This window comes from Protopterus annectens, chromosome 9.part0, assembly GCF_019279795.1.
Source record: "Protopterus annectens isolate FY-2018-M chromosome 9.part0, PAN1.0, whole genome shotgun sequence".
Lineage (NCBI taxonomy): Eukaryota > Metazoa > Chordata > Ceratodontiformes > Protopteridae > Protopterus > Protopterus annectens.
The window spans coordinates 309,773,838-309,791,343 of NC_056743.1; the positions used below are offsets into that span (position 1 = coordinate 309,773,838).

General features: G+C 41.2%; 1 protein-coding gene across 1 annotated transcript in view; it reads right to left on the bottom strand.

Annotated features, from left to right (window-relative positions):
* The window catches only part of PGGHG (protein-glucosylgalactosylhydroxylysine glucosidase), a 471,557-nt gene that overhangs the window by 377,533 nt on the left and 76,518 nt on the right, over positions 1-17,506 (bottom strand). The window contains exon 4 of the mRNA XM_044082889.1: positions 1,623-2,058. Coding sequence (XP_043938824.1) covers positions 1,623-2,058 — 436 coding nt within the window. The remainder of the gene's footprint in view (positions 1-1,622; positions 2,059-17,506) is intronic.

Here is a 17,506-nt window from a genome sequence, read left to right on the forward strand (position 1 = left end):
GCATCCAGAATTCTACTTAACATGAAACATGCACCAAATCTTGCAATTCGCTACTGCTTTTTCTTCCTAAAAACTACAACCACATTAAATCCACTTTCACAATCCTGTCCCTCAATAACACACAGAGCGAGGTGGAAACTAGCACTAAACTCCTTGGTGTCATCATTGACAATCAACTTAAATTCAATCTACACATAAACAACTGTATCAAGAAAACTCATCAGAAAGTAGGGCTTCTCTACCGCAACAAAATGTTTTTCACCAGTGAAGCTAAAGTAACTCTCTCTTATGCCTACCTCCTACTCAGTCTATTTTATGGCTCTCAAATTCTTACTTGCCTCAACTCTACACTCCTTGCCAAACTTGAATCGAATCTACCTACAACAAGATAGCCAAATTTGCAGCACATCAGACTTACAAGTCATATCACTGTCTCTCACTCAAACACCTTAACTGGCTTGAACTACCTCACCAGCTTCTTCTCTCTCAACTCCAGATCATCCACTCCATCCTTTATCAGCCTTCTTACTGTCCTGCCCTATCATCTGTCATCTTTCACTATTCACCTGCTTGATCCCTCCAAAGCTCTAACCTAGATCTGCTACAAATCCACAAACCTAAAACTAAGAAAGGATGTATTCTCTACAGCTATAATCCTTCCAAGGCATGGAACAAACTTCCGCTAGAGATTAGGTCACTCAAGCAACTTAGTCAATTCAAGCTAACCACTAAAGAATACCTGTTAAGTCAATGGACCTGTCTCTGTACCCACCTGCCTTAAACAGCTTATCAATCCTAACTGCACAACTCTATCTGCTCCCAGCCTATGTAACTTTCTCTAACTCTCTAGACCTTTTCTCACATTAACTTCTCTATCCTAAGCACATTACATAATTCTTATCTACATAATGTAAGATTTTACATCTGGAGACAAAACTATTGTTAGTCCTTCTAAATGATGCAGGATTCTAAATCTGACAGACATAATGAGTAGTTTATCCGCGGTGGTGCAGCGGTAGTGTTGTTGCCTCACAGCAAGAGGTTCTCCCGTTCGATTCTCGGCTGGAGTGCGGGGAGTGCCTTCTGTGTGGAGTCTGCATGTCCTCCCCGTGTTTGGGTGGGCATTCAAAAGACATGCATAAATGGTTGTGCCTTCGTTGAAGGTTGAATGTCGAGCTGGCACCTTGGCGTTCGTAAAAATCTATTGCCAATCATTAGGGGACCGGAGTTCCGCTGTGGCGACCCCTAACCGGGAAAAGCCGAAAGACAAACAACAACAACTGTAGTAAATCCTTGTTTTTTTATGTATATGTTGCTTTGAATATTTTCTGTAAACCAGTTGTTGATTGTTTACTTACTTTTATAAATTATAATCTGTAGAACATGTGGAGCTTTTCTCCCTAGGCCTCCGCTGAAGGTCTACTTAGTTCAGTCGGACAAACCTGGTTAACAAATGTAAAATAAAATAAAATAAATAAATAAATAAAATATAAAGAACATAGTGTGCAAGGTCACTTTGCCACTTTCCCACAAACTGTTAGAGGTGCAATTTCTTCCAAACAAACTCTGGGTGAAAAAAGATTGATACTATAGTCAGTGAAGAAGTAAAAAGCCTGACCTACCTGATCCCAGAAGACGTGACCCCAGTAATCCTCTCCTCTTTTACCATTGGCTAATCCTCCAGGGCTAATTCCATTGAACAAGAAGTCTTCTGATTGCAATGGAGGAAGTGAACTCAAGAGATAGTACATACAGCCATGCACTGCCTGGCTCAGCTGTGCAGGACCTTTTACTTTAATGTAACTTCCCTGCCAGAACTTTGCCCAGGCATCTTCATGTGATGATCTAAGCTGTCCAGACTCTATCTTGGACATCCCTTCAGAATAACGCACTTTCACATCCTCTTCAGATTCTGCTAGAGCAGTTAGGAGCATCCAAGATTTTTTCTGTTCCCCTGCTGGAAGGGTTACTGTTTCAGGAACAGGAGTCCATATCATATGGATGATTGGTTGTGGAGCCCCTTTGACTTCTGGGACTAGAGTTTTGCCAAAGATGTACCTAAAACAAAAATGGTAAGATCTTACTAATCAATCTACTTGGGAAAGGAGCATCTTCCTCTAACAAAGTAACCTTGATCTTCATATATATCTCTCTGTCTTCACTTTTGTCTGTGGCTTTGTTTTCCATAATACATCTACAGCCATGGCAAAAAAATAAGGATTGACATGGAAAACATACTTTGTTGCCCTGTTTTACTACTACTAAACACAAAGTAACACAAAAATGTGAAGATTTCCAGACTAGTACATGCACTTTAGAACAGTGTTTGTGCATAGGTTCATAGGTAGGTTCATAGGTAGGTACTAGGCTATCAGCCCTAGGGCCTATACAAGGCTAGCCAAAAAGGTACTCTGGCTTTCGCCACCCAAGAAAATTATTTTCCTGTACCCCTGTCTAGCAGAACCACAGAAGTGATCCCGGGGTAAATTTCCTATTTTCCATCCAATCATCAAGATTTTTCTTGAAGAGTGCTAATGAGGAGCTTTGTTTGACATAGATAGGTAGTTTGTTTCAGAGTATGGGAAGTCTCTGGGACAGGAATCTATCCCTCCATCATGTTCTGTTTATTGTGGTGACAAGATTTAGGTCCCCAGAGCGTGTAGCTTGAAGGGATTAGGATTTCTTTAAGTGGAGCATGTCCAACAGCTCTGGGTTTGACATAGCTTTGTATGTTAGGCAGAGATAGCCTCTGAGTAGGCGATATGCGACGGAGTAAAGCTGGAGTTTTTTGAGACAGCCTGTGTAGGGCATCTGTTTGAGGCTGGTAATCCTCTTTGTGAGGTATTTCTGCAGCCTTTCCAGTCGTTGTAGATGTCTTGTGAGGTACATACCAAAAGGGGCATTGTACTCTTTAATGGGTCTAATGAGTGACAAGTAGAGGGGAACAATGACCTCTTTTTTCCTGGATGAGAAACCTTTTGTGATGAGGTGTGCTACGTAGAAGGATTTCCTAATGTGATCATCAAAGGAGAGACTACTGTCCACCTGTGTCCCAAGGTCTCTTTATCACACTTTCAGTGTTAAGTAGACTACCACCTATGTGGTAGCTCATGGATACAGAGTTTTTGCCAAAAGGGATGACAATGCACTTTTTGGCACTGAGCTTGAGGACATGGCTTTGACACCAGGCATCTGTCTCAGTGAGGCCCTTTTGCAGGATGTCCACATCATTAGGAGTTTCAATTATGGCTCCTAGTTTGCAGTCATCTGTGAACTTCATTAGCCAAAGACCTTGTGTGTTAGCCTGTTCTTTAGAAAAGTAGATACCAAACAGGAGAGGACCCAGGACTGAACCCTGTGGTACACCACTTGTCACTGGTCTGAAGTCAGATTTGGATTCTGCTACTTTTGCAGTGTGGGTTCCGTCATTGAGCCAGTTGGCAATCCATCTTGTGACATAGGGATTTATACCTAGTTTAGTGAGTTTATCTATAATTCCAGAGTGGGGGATGGTGTCAAAAGCCTTGGCAAGATCTAGATAGGCTGTGTGAACCACCTTACCCTCGTCTATGGCTTTGGTGACTGCTTCAAAGAAGTCAATCAGGTTTAGGAGACATGAGCTGCCTTTTACAAACCCAAACTGGGCGGGGTCCAGAGTTTGGAGATTACCAATGTCTTTGTTTATAAGTTCCATAATGATACGTTCCATGGCCTTGCAGACCAGGCTTGTTAGGCTAATGGGGCTGTAGTTTCCGGGGTCTGTGGTGGCTCCCACTTTGTGGAGTGGGATAACTGTCGCTGTGTGCCATTCACTGGGCACAAAGCCTGAGGTGAGGCTATGATTAAACATGGTGCTTAGGTAGGGTGCCAGTTCATTCTGTAGTTCATGCAGAACGCAGCCTGGGATATTGTCAGGTCCCATGGATGCTGTGTTCTTGGCTTTGGAGGGTATGTTTTTTACCTGTGCAGCCGTGATTACAGGAACTTTGCATTCTTCTGGTATAGAGATGGACCCTTTAGGGGGTGAGGGGGTAGGGGGTAAAGTTAGCACTGAACCTATCTGCTACGATGTTGGCAATATCAGTTGGTTCTGTATATTTAGTGCCATTGTGCTGTAACTCAGAGCAGATCAGAGTGTTGCCATTGAGATTCTTGACATACTATAGAATACTTTGTGGTGGTCTTTAGAATCAGTGGCAATTTTGTTTTCATACCTAGCTTTGGAGGATTTTTTGAGGGATCTCAGCTTATTACTGAGGCTGACCAGGGAGTTTTTCCAGTCATGGGATCTTACTCTTTTTTGCAACAGTTTCTTTCTTCTGTTGTAGAGTTTGTTTATGGCAGGGGACCACCATATTGGCTTCCTTTTTTGGAGGATAGCATCTTGGTTCTGTCAGGGATATCATGATCCATGCACTCATGTAATTGCTTAAAAAGTGCATTTGTGTAGGATTCAGCAGTCGTACCTCTATTGTTCATCTGCATGGATGTCGTGAAGTTTGCCACTTCTGACTTAAGAAGCGTGAAGTTGCCTTTGGAGAAATTTTTTATGGTGGTTTCCCTAATGGGGGGGTGGGGGGTGGGGCAGGATGTCGATGTCTAGGCTGATTAGCTTGTGGTCTGACCAACGTGGAACTGACCTCTAGTGTGGAACACTGGTCGCCCATGTTGGTAATGACCAGGTCTAGGATATTGCTGCCCCTGGTGGGGGTGTGGATAAGTTGATCCAAGGCGTTGGAATTTATGAATTCCAGAAAATGTTGAGTAGTTTTCCCAGTTAATGGTGGGGTAGTTGAAATCACCCATTATTAGGGTGTTGGGTTGTACCCTAATATTTTCCAGTGTATCAAGAAATGAGGAGTGGGAATCCTGGGGCATGGTGGGGGATCTGTAGCAAGTTACAATTTGGATTGCAGTCTTGCCCAGAGTTAGTTGCACTTGGATAATCTCGGATGCATTATGCTGAGCAACTAGCCTGGAGGTGTGGATATCCTTAATGAATATAGACACACCTCCACATTTAGTGTTTCAGTTCAGGTTAGGTGGGTGTTGCTACTGATTTTGAGTTTCTTACTTTATTTTAACCTTTTTTGACAGGGGTGAGCATCACTTTTGTACCCTTTTTTAACTGCTTGCATACTGCAGTGTAGGCAGCAAATAATGCCCAAAACAGACCAGAGTACTTGAGCACAGGTTAGGGGCAAGAGATCTAATTATGTGACCCAAGGACTGCACAGCACCCTGCATGAGTGGTTCCTTTTAATATATACAAAATAAAAAGCAATGAAGCCATAGACCACAGGAAATGCAGCAGAAGGCACTACATACACAGCTCTAATACAAGAGACATCAAGAGTCGGGGCAGCAGAAGTAGCAATAAGGCTCTTTATGGATTAATAGCGCAGACCCTGGCATACAGGTCCATGTAGTCACCTTAATATTCTGCCAAAATCACTGAAATAATGGAGACAAATTTGGGTGTATGGATCCTACTTAACTTCTGCTAATTGAAACTGGGAAATAGCATAGGTTCAGGTGACAAAATGGACTAAGACTTACACTAATTAAAGAAATTACTATGTGATATTGGGGCTAGGGACCTCTGAGAATAGTGTTCCTCAGAGTATGGGGATTTCTCTTAAATACTACAATCTTGGACTTTGCAAATATTATACCAGAGATGCGCTTTCCTATTTGATGCTGTGAAGACTGAAGTTTATTTTCTCACACATTCAAGCAGATCTCTTCTAACGCTAATCCAGCTTTCCATAAATTTTTAATAACATGTGTGCCACTAAGTTAATGAATGCCAGTGTGGCAAAGGATCATCAGCTCACAACTATTCCAGTGGTAGAGAAATTCTTAATAGTAAAACCATCTTCAGCTACTCCAAATACCTAATAACTTGAATGTGGTATAACTGATTTAAGGTTTTTGCAACAATCCTGGAGAATACTTTTTTAGACATCTTTATTAAACATAACTTTTTTAAGTGACATAGGTCCATATATAGTAAAAAAAAAAAAGAAAGACATATTAATATTTCCTTTATTTCATGCATAGTACATTTTAACAATTTTCATCCACTCCATTACTACATAAATTGCTTAATTCCTTCCCCTAAATTTCACTCCTCCTCCTGTACAATACTCTGTATATGCTGTTCCCACAAATTCCATGCCATTCTATGTAATTTGCTCCTTCAGGTTTCTAAAGATCCCACTTCCAATTCTTTTATCTTCTTTACAATATTTAGTACTTCAGTTACAGTTGGTTCAGGTTTTGATTTCTATTTTCTGGTAAACATAGTAAAGTCTTAGTATGTCAGGGCAATTCAGATCATATACCCCATTTAAAACAATATTTCCTTAGTTACAACCATTTACTCCCCCTACAAGTCCACGTAATTATTCTGTAAGGGATTTTTAAATTCTTCCAACTCATTACACTCCCAAAAAAATACATTCCCAATTTCCCTCTCATTTCCATCACACCTCCAGCACTCGCTATCTTCATGAGGAAAAATTCTCTGAAGTCTACTTGGGGTATAAAACTACCTATGCAAACATTTCCAAGCAAAAAGCATAAACCTTCTGGGATGTCCTCCCTTAGCTCCTTTGTATGCTTGCCTTTCCATTCTCTCTTCCTAATATTTTCTAACCTCATCTGATCGATTCTTATAATTCTTACAGTTATGCAATATTTTACATTACTTTTTTAAATAATCCCTTTTTCTCTTTTTTAACAGCAACCTTTGTTCTACACTGAAGCAGAAAGCACTACCAGAGCTGTTCTTTCATTTTACAATTACTTGTCCCTTTCTCTTTGCCTATACTCTTGTTACCAATCCTTAGTAGAGAAGGTAATCTATAATTTGCAGTCCAAACTTCTGCTTAGCCTTCGCCCACTCTGTTATCTTTCCCCTCTCTAGTTATTTGTTCCTAAAATTTTAGTTCCTTTGCTAATTTTCTCCAGTAAATTACAGCCCCTACATATCTAATTTCTATAACCCTACTTAGAATAATCCTTACTGCTAAAACCTTGTTTCTCCATTTCCCCCACTGGCTTAGTTCTTTCTTACAATGCTTTCTGCTGCTTTACGAATATAACATTCTGTGTGGTTGTTATTCTCTTTAAGGACCTCCATTCAAGATCCTAATTTCTCCTTACTTTTCAACCGCCCCATTTCATCATCAACTCTTTCCACTTTGACTAACAACATTCTGCTTGTGTTTTATATATAATTGCATAGCTCTAAAAATTTCCTTCAAATGAGGTAATCATAAACCACCTTGTTCTATGGACAGAATAAACTTATCCCACTTAACTTGTGCCTACTTGCCCATCAAAAATAAATTTCTCCAACTCTTTATTAATTACGGTCCAAATCTTCTCCTCTGCTTGATAAAAATACTATAGATAAAATTAGAGAGACTAGAAGCATTAAACAAGACCTTCCAGCTTCTCAGTTTTTGTGTTATATTTTATTTAACCTCTTCCCACATATCCATAGCTGCCACAACAGAATCCTTTTCAACCCATACACCTAAATATTTATCTTATCGTGTCCTCATAAATATGCATACTGCTGTGCCAATCCTTGCATGGGTACATAGTTTACTGCTATAGCCTTTGTTTTATCTTCATTTATTTTATATTCTGAAAAGACTTGAAATTGTCTAAAATATTCCCCAACACTGATATATCCTTTTCTTCACATATCATCTGGAAATAAAGCTAATCCTGAAGTATACTTTGTCATACTATACGCAATGCATTGGTTATACTACAGTGACTAAAGAGGCAACATGTTTCTAAAATCTCTTACAGAGAATACAAAATCACAATTTAATGAACTCAGAAGTTAGTCTATTATGAGTTTGTTTTTTTAACAAACCCAATGCACACATGAATGTAACACATGTAAACCCTAACCCTGGCCCTGCCCTTAACTCAACACCTTACCTTACACAAACCCTTTTAGTAATGGTATCACTGCACAATCCACTTAGAAAGGCACCACATCCTTCTACACACACACGCAACACTAAATCTATCCCCTTACCTAGCCCTTTCTTAAACCCTATGCAACAAACACTTGCATACCCACTGCTGACTTCTAATGCTGAAACTTTTGTCGTATCCAAAGCTTTCAGTATTAACAGCAGAAACTCACACCTGACACAACCCATCTTCCCCTATTCAATGAATGCAGCATATGATTAACAGTACTTTTGATAATGCATGCACTCAAGGAGTTTTCCAGTGAAAGCACACTTTTGTTAAAAGAGACATTCAACCAGATGTATCAGACCCACATTATTTTTAAATATATAAAATACACACACACACACACACACACACACACACACACACACACACACACACACACACACACACACAGATTCCTTTGAGGTGATTGAATGTAATTTTTTTGACACATGCTGTGCTTGGTAAAGTGGTTGAGTAGTTGCACTGTCATGTACACACTGTTATTTGAGCTCTGTATTTACTGAATGGAGGGCTGTAGTCAGTGGCAGGTAAGTGGGGGATTTTTGTTAATGCCACAGTTAATGGATATATAGAAAGTTTAGGCATTTAAGGTTAGGATTGTGTGTTTGTGTGTATGATCATTTGTGTTTTAGGGTTACAGTAAGGGCTAAGTAAGAGCATATTTGTAGTGTTGTGGGAGTGTTTATATGCTAGGATATATACACACACACCCACACACACACACACATATGATATAATTGGAGACATAGTCTTACTAAGTACAAGGTATTCTGGCAGCTCAATCTCTTCTGAAACCTCTGCAGGACATCTGATTAAATTAGAGGATCTAAAATCAGTTGGTAGGCCTTGAGATGGATTGATTATCATAACGACTATTGTGAACATCCATGGCTAGGACCAGAAGTTCTTCCTGTACTACCAGACATCGGAGGTATTGAAACTGCATCCATTTTGGCCACCGAAATATGACAAATGTAATTCTGGTATTCTTTCTTTAAACTTTGAGATTAGGAATTGAAGCAGTGAAAATGCATATAATATTCTCCTTTGCACTGTGACAGAGAAGGCATTTACTTTTATCTCCCCCTTGCTTGCAGCAGTGAGCAGAATGAAGAAGGGCTGCTCTCTTCCAAGCTGCAAAAAGACCACTGTCTAGAGTTCTCTGCTTCTGTTATATCAAGACCAGACCAGACAGTGTCTGAATCCCCAGCTCCTGGAGAGGGATATTGGACAAACTCAGAGAGTTCTCTTACTTATTCACTTTACTGGGATAGGAACTTCAGCCTGTCTACAGCCCACAGCTAGAAAGGAATTGCCTCCCTGCACAGAAGACATTACCTCATGTCTCCTTGCCTTTTTTATTTTTAAAGATATGACACAATGGATTGCTTGTCTATTCAAATAAGAAGTAGCTCCAGAAGTATCTTATTTTTTATAAGGCATCAGGGGTAAGGAGACTGCACAAAGCTTCAACTGTTTGACTTAAGGTACAATCTCCAGCAAGAACCACAATCCTTGGACTGTATGGGAGGCTAAAGTGATCCCCCCTCCCCACACACACCCTGCTAGCAAAGCAGGGTCAGATACAGGAAAAGGAAGCACACTGACAGGCTGGTGGAAACTGTTATCCACTCCAAGACCCAGTGAAAAGGATTATATACCAAGAAAAAACTAGTGTGCATGCTGACATAGAAATCACTGACATCTCACAATCCACTGCAAAACTGACAACCTGACATATGCAAATGGCACCCTAAAACCCATAGCTGTTATAAAGGCTAGAAGAAGCAGAAGGGTCTGAGCCTGGACCTAGAGCTGTACCCTCCCTCACACAGGGTGCTAAGGTCAAAACTTCTGAGTTCTAACCAAGATCTCTCATAGCCAACAATACCATCCATATATAGTGTGCACAAGGGATATGGGACTAGGACCAGAAGTTCTTCCTGTACTACCAGACATTGGAGGTATTGAAACTGTATCCATTTTGGCCACCGAAATATGACAAATTTAATTCTGGTCTTCTTTCTTTAAACTTTGAGATTCAGACTTGAAGCAGTGAAAATGCATATAATATTCTCCTTTGCACTGCGACAGAGAATGCATTTACTTTTATCTCCCCCTTGTTTGCAGCAGTGAGCAGAATGAAGAAGGACCACTATCTGGAACCAAATGTAATTTGCCTAAAAGCCACACAGGTCCAGTATCAGATGGACACCATTTTGTTCTCCTCTGAACTAGGAGCAGGTGCAGCAGTCAGGAGTAAAAGCGCCAGGGTTGTTCTGAAGAAGGGGAAACTATCTTAACTCCTTTCAACAGTAAAGCTTGATTGAATCCCAAGCATTCCAGTGGGACCACTTGTTCTGTTAGTGTAAGCATTCATTTCTGGGAGAGGAACTATCACGTCTAGTATGTGGCTCAAGATGACCACATCTCAAGCTTACAGTCCCATGTGATGGTTCAACAAGTGATGTAAACTTGGAGAACTTCTCTCTCACAGACAGGCAGCGTCAGCAAATTTCATTTTTTTATTATACAGGCCAGTATTGTCATGTTGTTGGGAGCCTTGGTTGGCATTTGGGGGTCAAGACCATGTCACAAATGACTGCTTTCTTTTGATGGTGAGGAGACTTTCTACAATTTTGAATTTTCTTGTTCTAAAAGAGGGAGAAGGGGAAGGGCCAGGGAGAAAAAGTACTAAACAGCAGTAGTAATGTTTTCTTTCTAAGAACATCATCCACTGATTCTTGAGTGACCAGGCCAAGAGTACTTTCCCACTAAAATGGGCATCCAGAATATTGTTTCTGAACTCCTTCTTGAAGGACAATCATCTCAGCCATACCAGCCTGTACTGGCATTATTCTGACCTGTAGAATGTCACCACTGTATTCTTTGGGAACTAACCACAAATCTGTTCTGCTACTTTGCCTGTGTACTTCTTTAGGTATGTGTAATCCTATGCTGTATGGCATAGTAACTATAACACAGCCTGATTGAATAAATCCACTGCTGAAGCACCCACCTACTCTCATCCTATGGGTATATTTGTGGGTTGGCCACATGTAGTACTGTGTTGATAGTGATGTTCACACTACCCTATCACCATCCTGCCACTAACAGAAGATATTTGTATCAAAACAATTTAATGATTTTCTAAAAGATATAAAAAGGTGAGGCATTATTAGGAAACACAAATATCTAGCATAAGATTCCTTGATTTCCTCTTTAGCAGCTATGTGCCTGCATCTTCTGCCTTGTGAAATAGGTCTTAATACCTACAAATGAAACACTAGAGATATATCAAAAATGATACTAAAATCTTTTTATTTGTGCTACTACTGTGAAAAAAATTGGCTTACTCATTCATGCAGGAGGCATTTTGTGTCCTTACCACACAACTTGGTCTCCCACATGAAAACTAGTTTAGCCTTAAGCCCTTTAATGAAGTCCAGTTTCACTTTATTTTTATAACAAGTATTCAACCTTCTGAAATTCCAGAAGATCCGGATTGGTTAAGGAGGTCAGCTACACAGCCTGTGCTTGTACATTATACTTCATATTTTAACTAAGTACTGGTGATTATATAATTCTGTAGGAGATGCACCTAAGAAATACCTATACATTCAAGTGACATTTCTATTCTTTATTAGTCCTACCAATCACCTTAATACTGGGTGATTTCAATTACCCAAACATAAACTGGGTGAACTACTCAAGTACTAACTCCCTTGCCCAACGCTTCCTAGAATTTATAAACTCGAACGCCCTGGATCAACTGGTCAACACCCCCACCAGGGGGAACAACATATTGGACCTGGTCATCACCAACATGGGCGACCGGTGTTCCACACCGGAGGTCAGCCCCTCACTGGTTAGATCAGACCATAGACTAATCACTCTGGATATCCACATTCCGCCCCCACCCCCAATCAAGGAAACCACCATGAAAAACTTTTCAAAAGCAACCTTCACGTTACTTAAGACCGAGGTGGAAAGGTTCACAGCCCCCATGCTAAAGGACAATGCTGTCCAAGCTGCTGAAACCTTTACAAAGGCACTCTATGAGCATCTGCAGGAATGCATGGATCGTGCTATCCCCAAGTAAAACCAAGACTCACTCCTCCAAGAAAAGGAAACCAGTCTGGTGGACCCCTGCCATAAACAAGCTATACAACAGAAGGAGGAAACTAGTACAGAAAAGAGTAAATTCCCAAGAAGGAACGACATCCCTGATCAGTATTAGCAAGAAACTATGATCCCTCATTAAATCATCCAAGGCTAGTTTCGAAAGAAAAATTGCCAATGACTCCAAAGATAACCACAAAGCGTTCTTTAGCTATGTCAAGAACCTAAGTGGAAACTCTCAGATCTGCTCTGAGTTAGTGCAGAATGGCACAAAATACACTGAACCGACTGATATTGCAAACATTCTGGCAGACAGGTTTAGTGCAAACGTCACCCCCCTCTCACCCCCTAAAGGGCCCATAAGCATACCAGAAGAATGTAGGGCCCCATCAATCACCAATGCACAGGTTAAAACAGCTCTATCCAAAGCCAAAAACACAGCTTCAATGGGACCGGACGGGGTCCCAGGCTGTGTCTTACAAGAGCTCCAAAATGAACTAAACCCTCACCTAAACACACTGTTCAAACTCAGCCTCTCTACAGGCTACGTACCCATAGAGTGGCGCACAGCAACAGTTATCCCACTCCACAAAGGTGGAGCCACAACAGACCCCGGGAACTATCGCCCTATAAGCCTGACTAGCCTGGTCTGCAAGGCTATGGAACGCATCATCATGGAACTCATTAACAGAGACATTGGGAACCTCCAAACCTTGGACCCTACCCAGTTTGGTTTTGTTAAGGGCAAATCATGCCTCCTAAACCTGAAGGACTTCTTTGAGACGGTTACCAAGGCATTAGACGAGGGAAAGGAGGTCCACACAGCCTACCTAGACCTCGCAAAGGCTTTCAACACCATTCCCCATTCTAGTATTATAGACAAGCTCACCAGCTTGAACATGAACCCCTACGTTACGAGATGGGTTGCCAACTGGCTCATGGCTAGAAACCACATGGTGAGAGTTGCACGCTCTATGTCCAACTCTAAACCGGTTACAAGTCGAGTCCCCCAGGGCTCAGTCCTAGGACACCTCCTGTTCGGTATATACTTCTCAGAGGTACAGGCAAGCATAGGAGGACTATGGCTGACCAAGTTCGCAGACGACTGCAAACTAGGGGCCAAAAATGATTCTCCGGCTGATTCAGACACCCTTCAGATGGGTCTCACTGAGATGGATACCTGGTGTCAAAATCATGGCCTCAAGCTAAATGCCAAAAAGTGCATAGTCATCCCCTTGGGAAAAAAACAAAATACGCGCGAACTACCACATAGGTGGTAGTCCCCTAAATACAGAAAATGTTATAAGGGATCTGGGGACCCAAGTAGATAGTAATCTCTTCTTTGATAATCATATTGCCAAGGTGGTTAGAAAATCCTTCTATGTGGCCCACCTAATCACAAAAGGGTTCGCATCTAGAGCAAAAGAGGTTATTGTACCTCTCTACTCATCACTCATTAGACCCATCATAGAATACAACGCCCCATTTGGGATGTACCTTACAAGACACCTGCAACGGATGGAAAGGCCACAAAAGTACCTCACCAAGAGGATTACCGGCCTCAAACAGATGCCCTATGCAGCCCGACTCAAGAAACTCCAGCTGTACTCAGTTGCATACCGCTTACTCAGAGGTGATCTCTGCCTGACATACAAGGCCATGTCCAACCCAGAATTGATGGACATGCTCCACCTAAAAAAAAACAAATCCCAGAGAGCCACACACTCTAGAGATATAAACCTCACCACAATGATAAATAGGACATGCTGGAGGGATAGATTCCTATCCGAGAGACTCCCCATGCTTTGGAAAAGGATTCCAATATACATCAGGCAGAGCCCCTCACTAACACTCTTCAAGAGAAACCTTAACGGGTGGATGGGAAACAGAAAATTTACCCCGGGGATCATTGCACTGGCTCTGCTGGACAGTGGTGCAGGGAACTAATGGCTCTGCTGGACAGTGACACAGGGAACTGATGGCTCTGCTGGACAGAGGCACAGGGAACTAATCTAAGGGGGTGGCGAAAGCCAACACATTCTGGCTAGGCTTATAAATGCCCTTGGGCAGATAGCCTAGTACTTACCTATGAACCTATCTTACAAACAAATAGACAGGAATATAATTACATCAGCAGGAAACATTAATGATCCAAAATAAACCAGAAAAGGAAACTGGACAAGATGTTTTTGATCAAAGATACATCCTGACCCAAATACAACTCATAAAACACAGTAATAACAGTTAAAAATAATTTTCATCTGTCCCTAGATGTCTAAAGAGATGATGTACCTTTTCTAGTCTTTGCAGTCTAGATAAATGCCTGCTCACCCTTCTACAGCCTGGCACTCTACAAATCATTAGGGAGTAACATTGAAAAATGCTCTTCAACATCCTAATATAATGAAATAATGTACTTGGGTCTACATTTACTGTGAGGTGGCAGGTAAAATGTTGTCATGATTAACACTGTCTTTAAATAAATCCCACTCACTATGTCATTTGAACGATAAGTAGTGCAAGAAATAAAATTATTAACTTGTCAGTGACAAGGCTCCGAATTTGTCAAAATGACTAATGGTAGCACTGATTATTCAGTGGGAATCTGAAGCCATATTGGAGCACTTTGCCTAGCTGACCAATTAGGCTGTACATTTAATGCACACCTTATGGGTGTGAGATACCACATTGATATATGATTAACGCTTCACAATTGAATTACACATTGTCAGGTTACACGACATCACAACCAACTTATCAAACACAGCTAAGTGAAACTCCCTTGTAAGTAACACCATTGGACCTGGGAGAAGTCTTATCTTTTCCTGCTAGGACTTAATGAGCTGGGACTACCAAAACTGGCTCTTGATAAATCTTTTGCAATGAGTCAAGGCCTCAGACCAACATCTGCATAGAGCTTACATGGTCTCCCTATGTTTCTGTGGGGGTTATTTCCATCTGCCAAAAACATGCCTAGTATTTCTACCTCAGTCGCCCCCATAACTGAATGGAGTCATGAGCAGCAGCACACACCCGACTGTAAGTGGTGTCTATTGGGGGAAGAGAAGTACAGACCAACCACTTTAGGCATCAACTGCAGTGCTGCTGCGGTTGCAATAACAAAGAGAAGGCATCAAAGGCACTCTACTAACTTCTGGAAAGTGACTCAGCAGATATCATAGGTTACAAGGCAAAGACAAAAGACAAAAAGATAAAGAGAGTCACCAGACACCCTTCATAATGGTTGTCAGCAGCAAACTGCTCACCGATGCACAGGACATCAACTTCATGCAGCTTCTGAATGAAGAAAACCCCACAGAAGCTGTATTACCCTACATACAGCCTATGATAAAAAGAGGAAGAACAGCCCACCCTAGACAAAATAAAAAAATAAAAAGCACTAAGGGAAATGAGGTCAGGGAAAGCAGCAGGCTCAGTAGAGGTCACAACAGATATGATTAACATGTTGGGCGAGTTAGGGGAAGAAATGGCTCCAGAGTGTTCAGATAGCAGTATGGAGAGAAAGGCGTATCCCAGATGAGCAGAGAATAAGCTTTCTAATACCAGTGTACACAGACAAAGGGGGCATTCACAACTGAGTTCACTACGGAGATCTCAAACTCCTGTCACACTAAAATAATTGGGCTAGACAGGAAGAAGGTGAGAGGAAATGAGAGCATTCAGCAAAAAGATGGATGGACTTGGTGAGACAAGACCTGCTATAGGCAGGCCCAACAGTCAAAGAAGGTAGGAGAGTAGTACTGCTTGAGAGAGATAGTAACAGTTACTGCAACATCCCAGCCCCAGTAAAGGATGGGAAAGAGGGGACTGATGATGATGTCACTGCATAACAGAGATGATGATAATTTCAAGTTTAAGCTGTTAATTTATGAAGGAGCCTATCATTTTCAGGACCTTCCTGCCCTCCACTAGGCAACTCAGCGTTTCTGACATTTTTTTCATCTTGAGTGTTTTTGTAAAAGCACCAGGTTTGATTAGCAGTGTGAGAATTTTTGAAAGAATGCCAGTCACTAATGCCATTTATATTACAAAGGCATGCAGAGAAACTGAAGATTCCAAGAAGTGTGTTTTATACAACAAGGACTAATCTTTTGGGTTTTCCCCATCAACAGCAACTTTGCAGGGGAGTGTGTTTGTGGTGCTATTTAATTCCTAGACTCCACTTCTCAAAGAGCCGTGGACCCTTTCCTTCTTCCTTTAAAAAGGAGGAAGGGTTTGTTACTCCTGTGCCTTCCTCAGAGCAGAGAATATGAGATGTTTTAGCACATCCTAAACATCAACAATTTCAGTGAACATAATCAGTATATAAGGGTCCATATGCTGACTCTATACGTGGTCACGTTCCTGCTGCCACAAAGCTTGAATGGTATTAAGTGAGATGATGAATGTCTGCCTATTTGTAGATCTTTGATGAGAAGTCAAATGTAACATTTCTCAAGTTCTGTCTAGATTAATACCACTCCTAGCATAGGAACTGCCTTTTCAGCTGTCACCTGACTCCTGTTTTTGAGCTTCTCAGTCATATTACAAGTAATTTTATCAAGCACTATTATTCCATTGCTAACCTTATGGTAAGAAAAGAGCCAAACTATTAATAAAAAAAACTAAAATAAAACTGTGAATGATCTTTCGGGGGGGGGGGGGGGCATTCCCCTCTGCATGCTTCATGTGAGGGCTTTGCCTCCATACCCCTTTAACTTATAAAAACCCACAGTGAGATCACAAAAACCTGGACAGAAAGGAATATTTCAATATTACTGCCTTATCTCTGAGACTGTCAGACACCATGTACAAGGAACATTTAAAAACACAGTTTTTCCTTCCTCGCACATCTCAGCCTTGATACACTAAAATAACACCAGAGTGCAGTACAGTTAATAGTACGTGCTAACATAAACCATTTTTGTTCTGGCAGTGGTAGTGGAAACTTTGCAGAAGAAAGGCCTCCTAGAATTCCCACATTGTGTGTGTGTGTGTGTGTGTGTGTGTGTGTGTGTGTGTGTGTGTGTGTGTGTGTGTGTGTGTGTGTGTGTGTGTGTGTGTGTGTGTGTGTGTGTGTGTGTGTGTGTGTGCAATATATATGAGAGAGAGAGGTTCTTTATTTCTCACTATAATACTTTACATACAATGTGCATTCTGCATGTGTGGCACACACATTTCTCTGCTCCAACGCCTGACCCTAAACTGGTAAAACTTATAACTGACAAAGCCCTACTTTACTAATGTTGGGTCTCATCCCAACAATGGAGTTTATGCCAGTTTTCAAATAACAACTTTTAAAATCTCATTTTTCCTCAAGAACCGTCATTTATGTTAGAAAAATTCAGAACTTTTAACTATAGATTCAGAC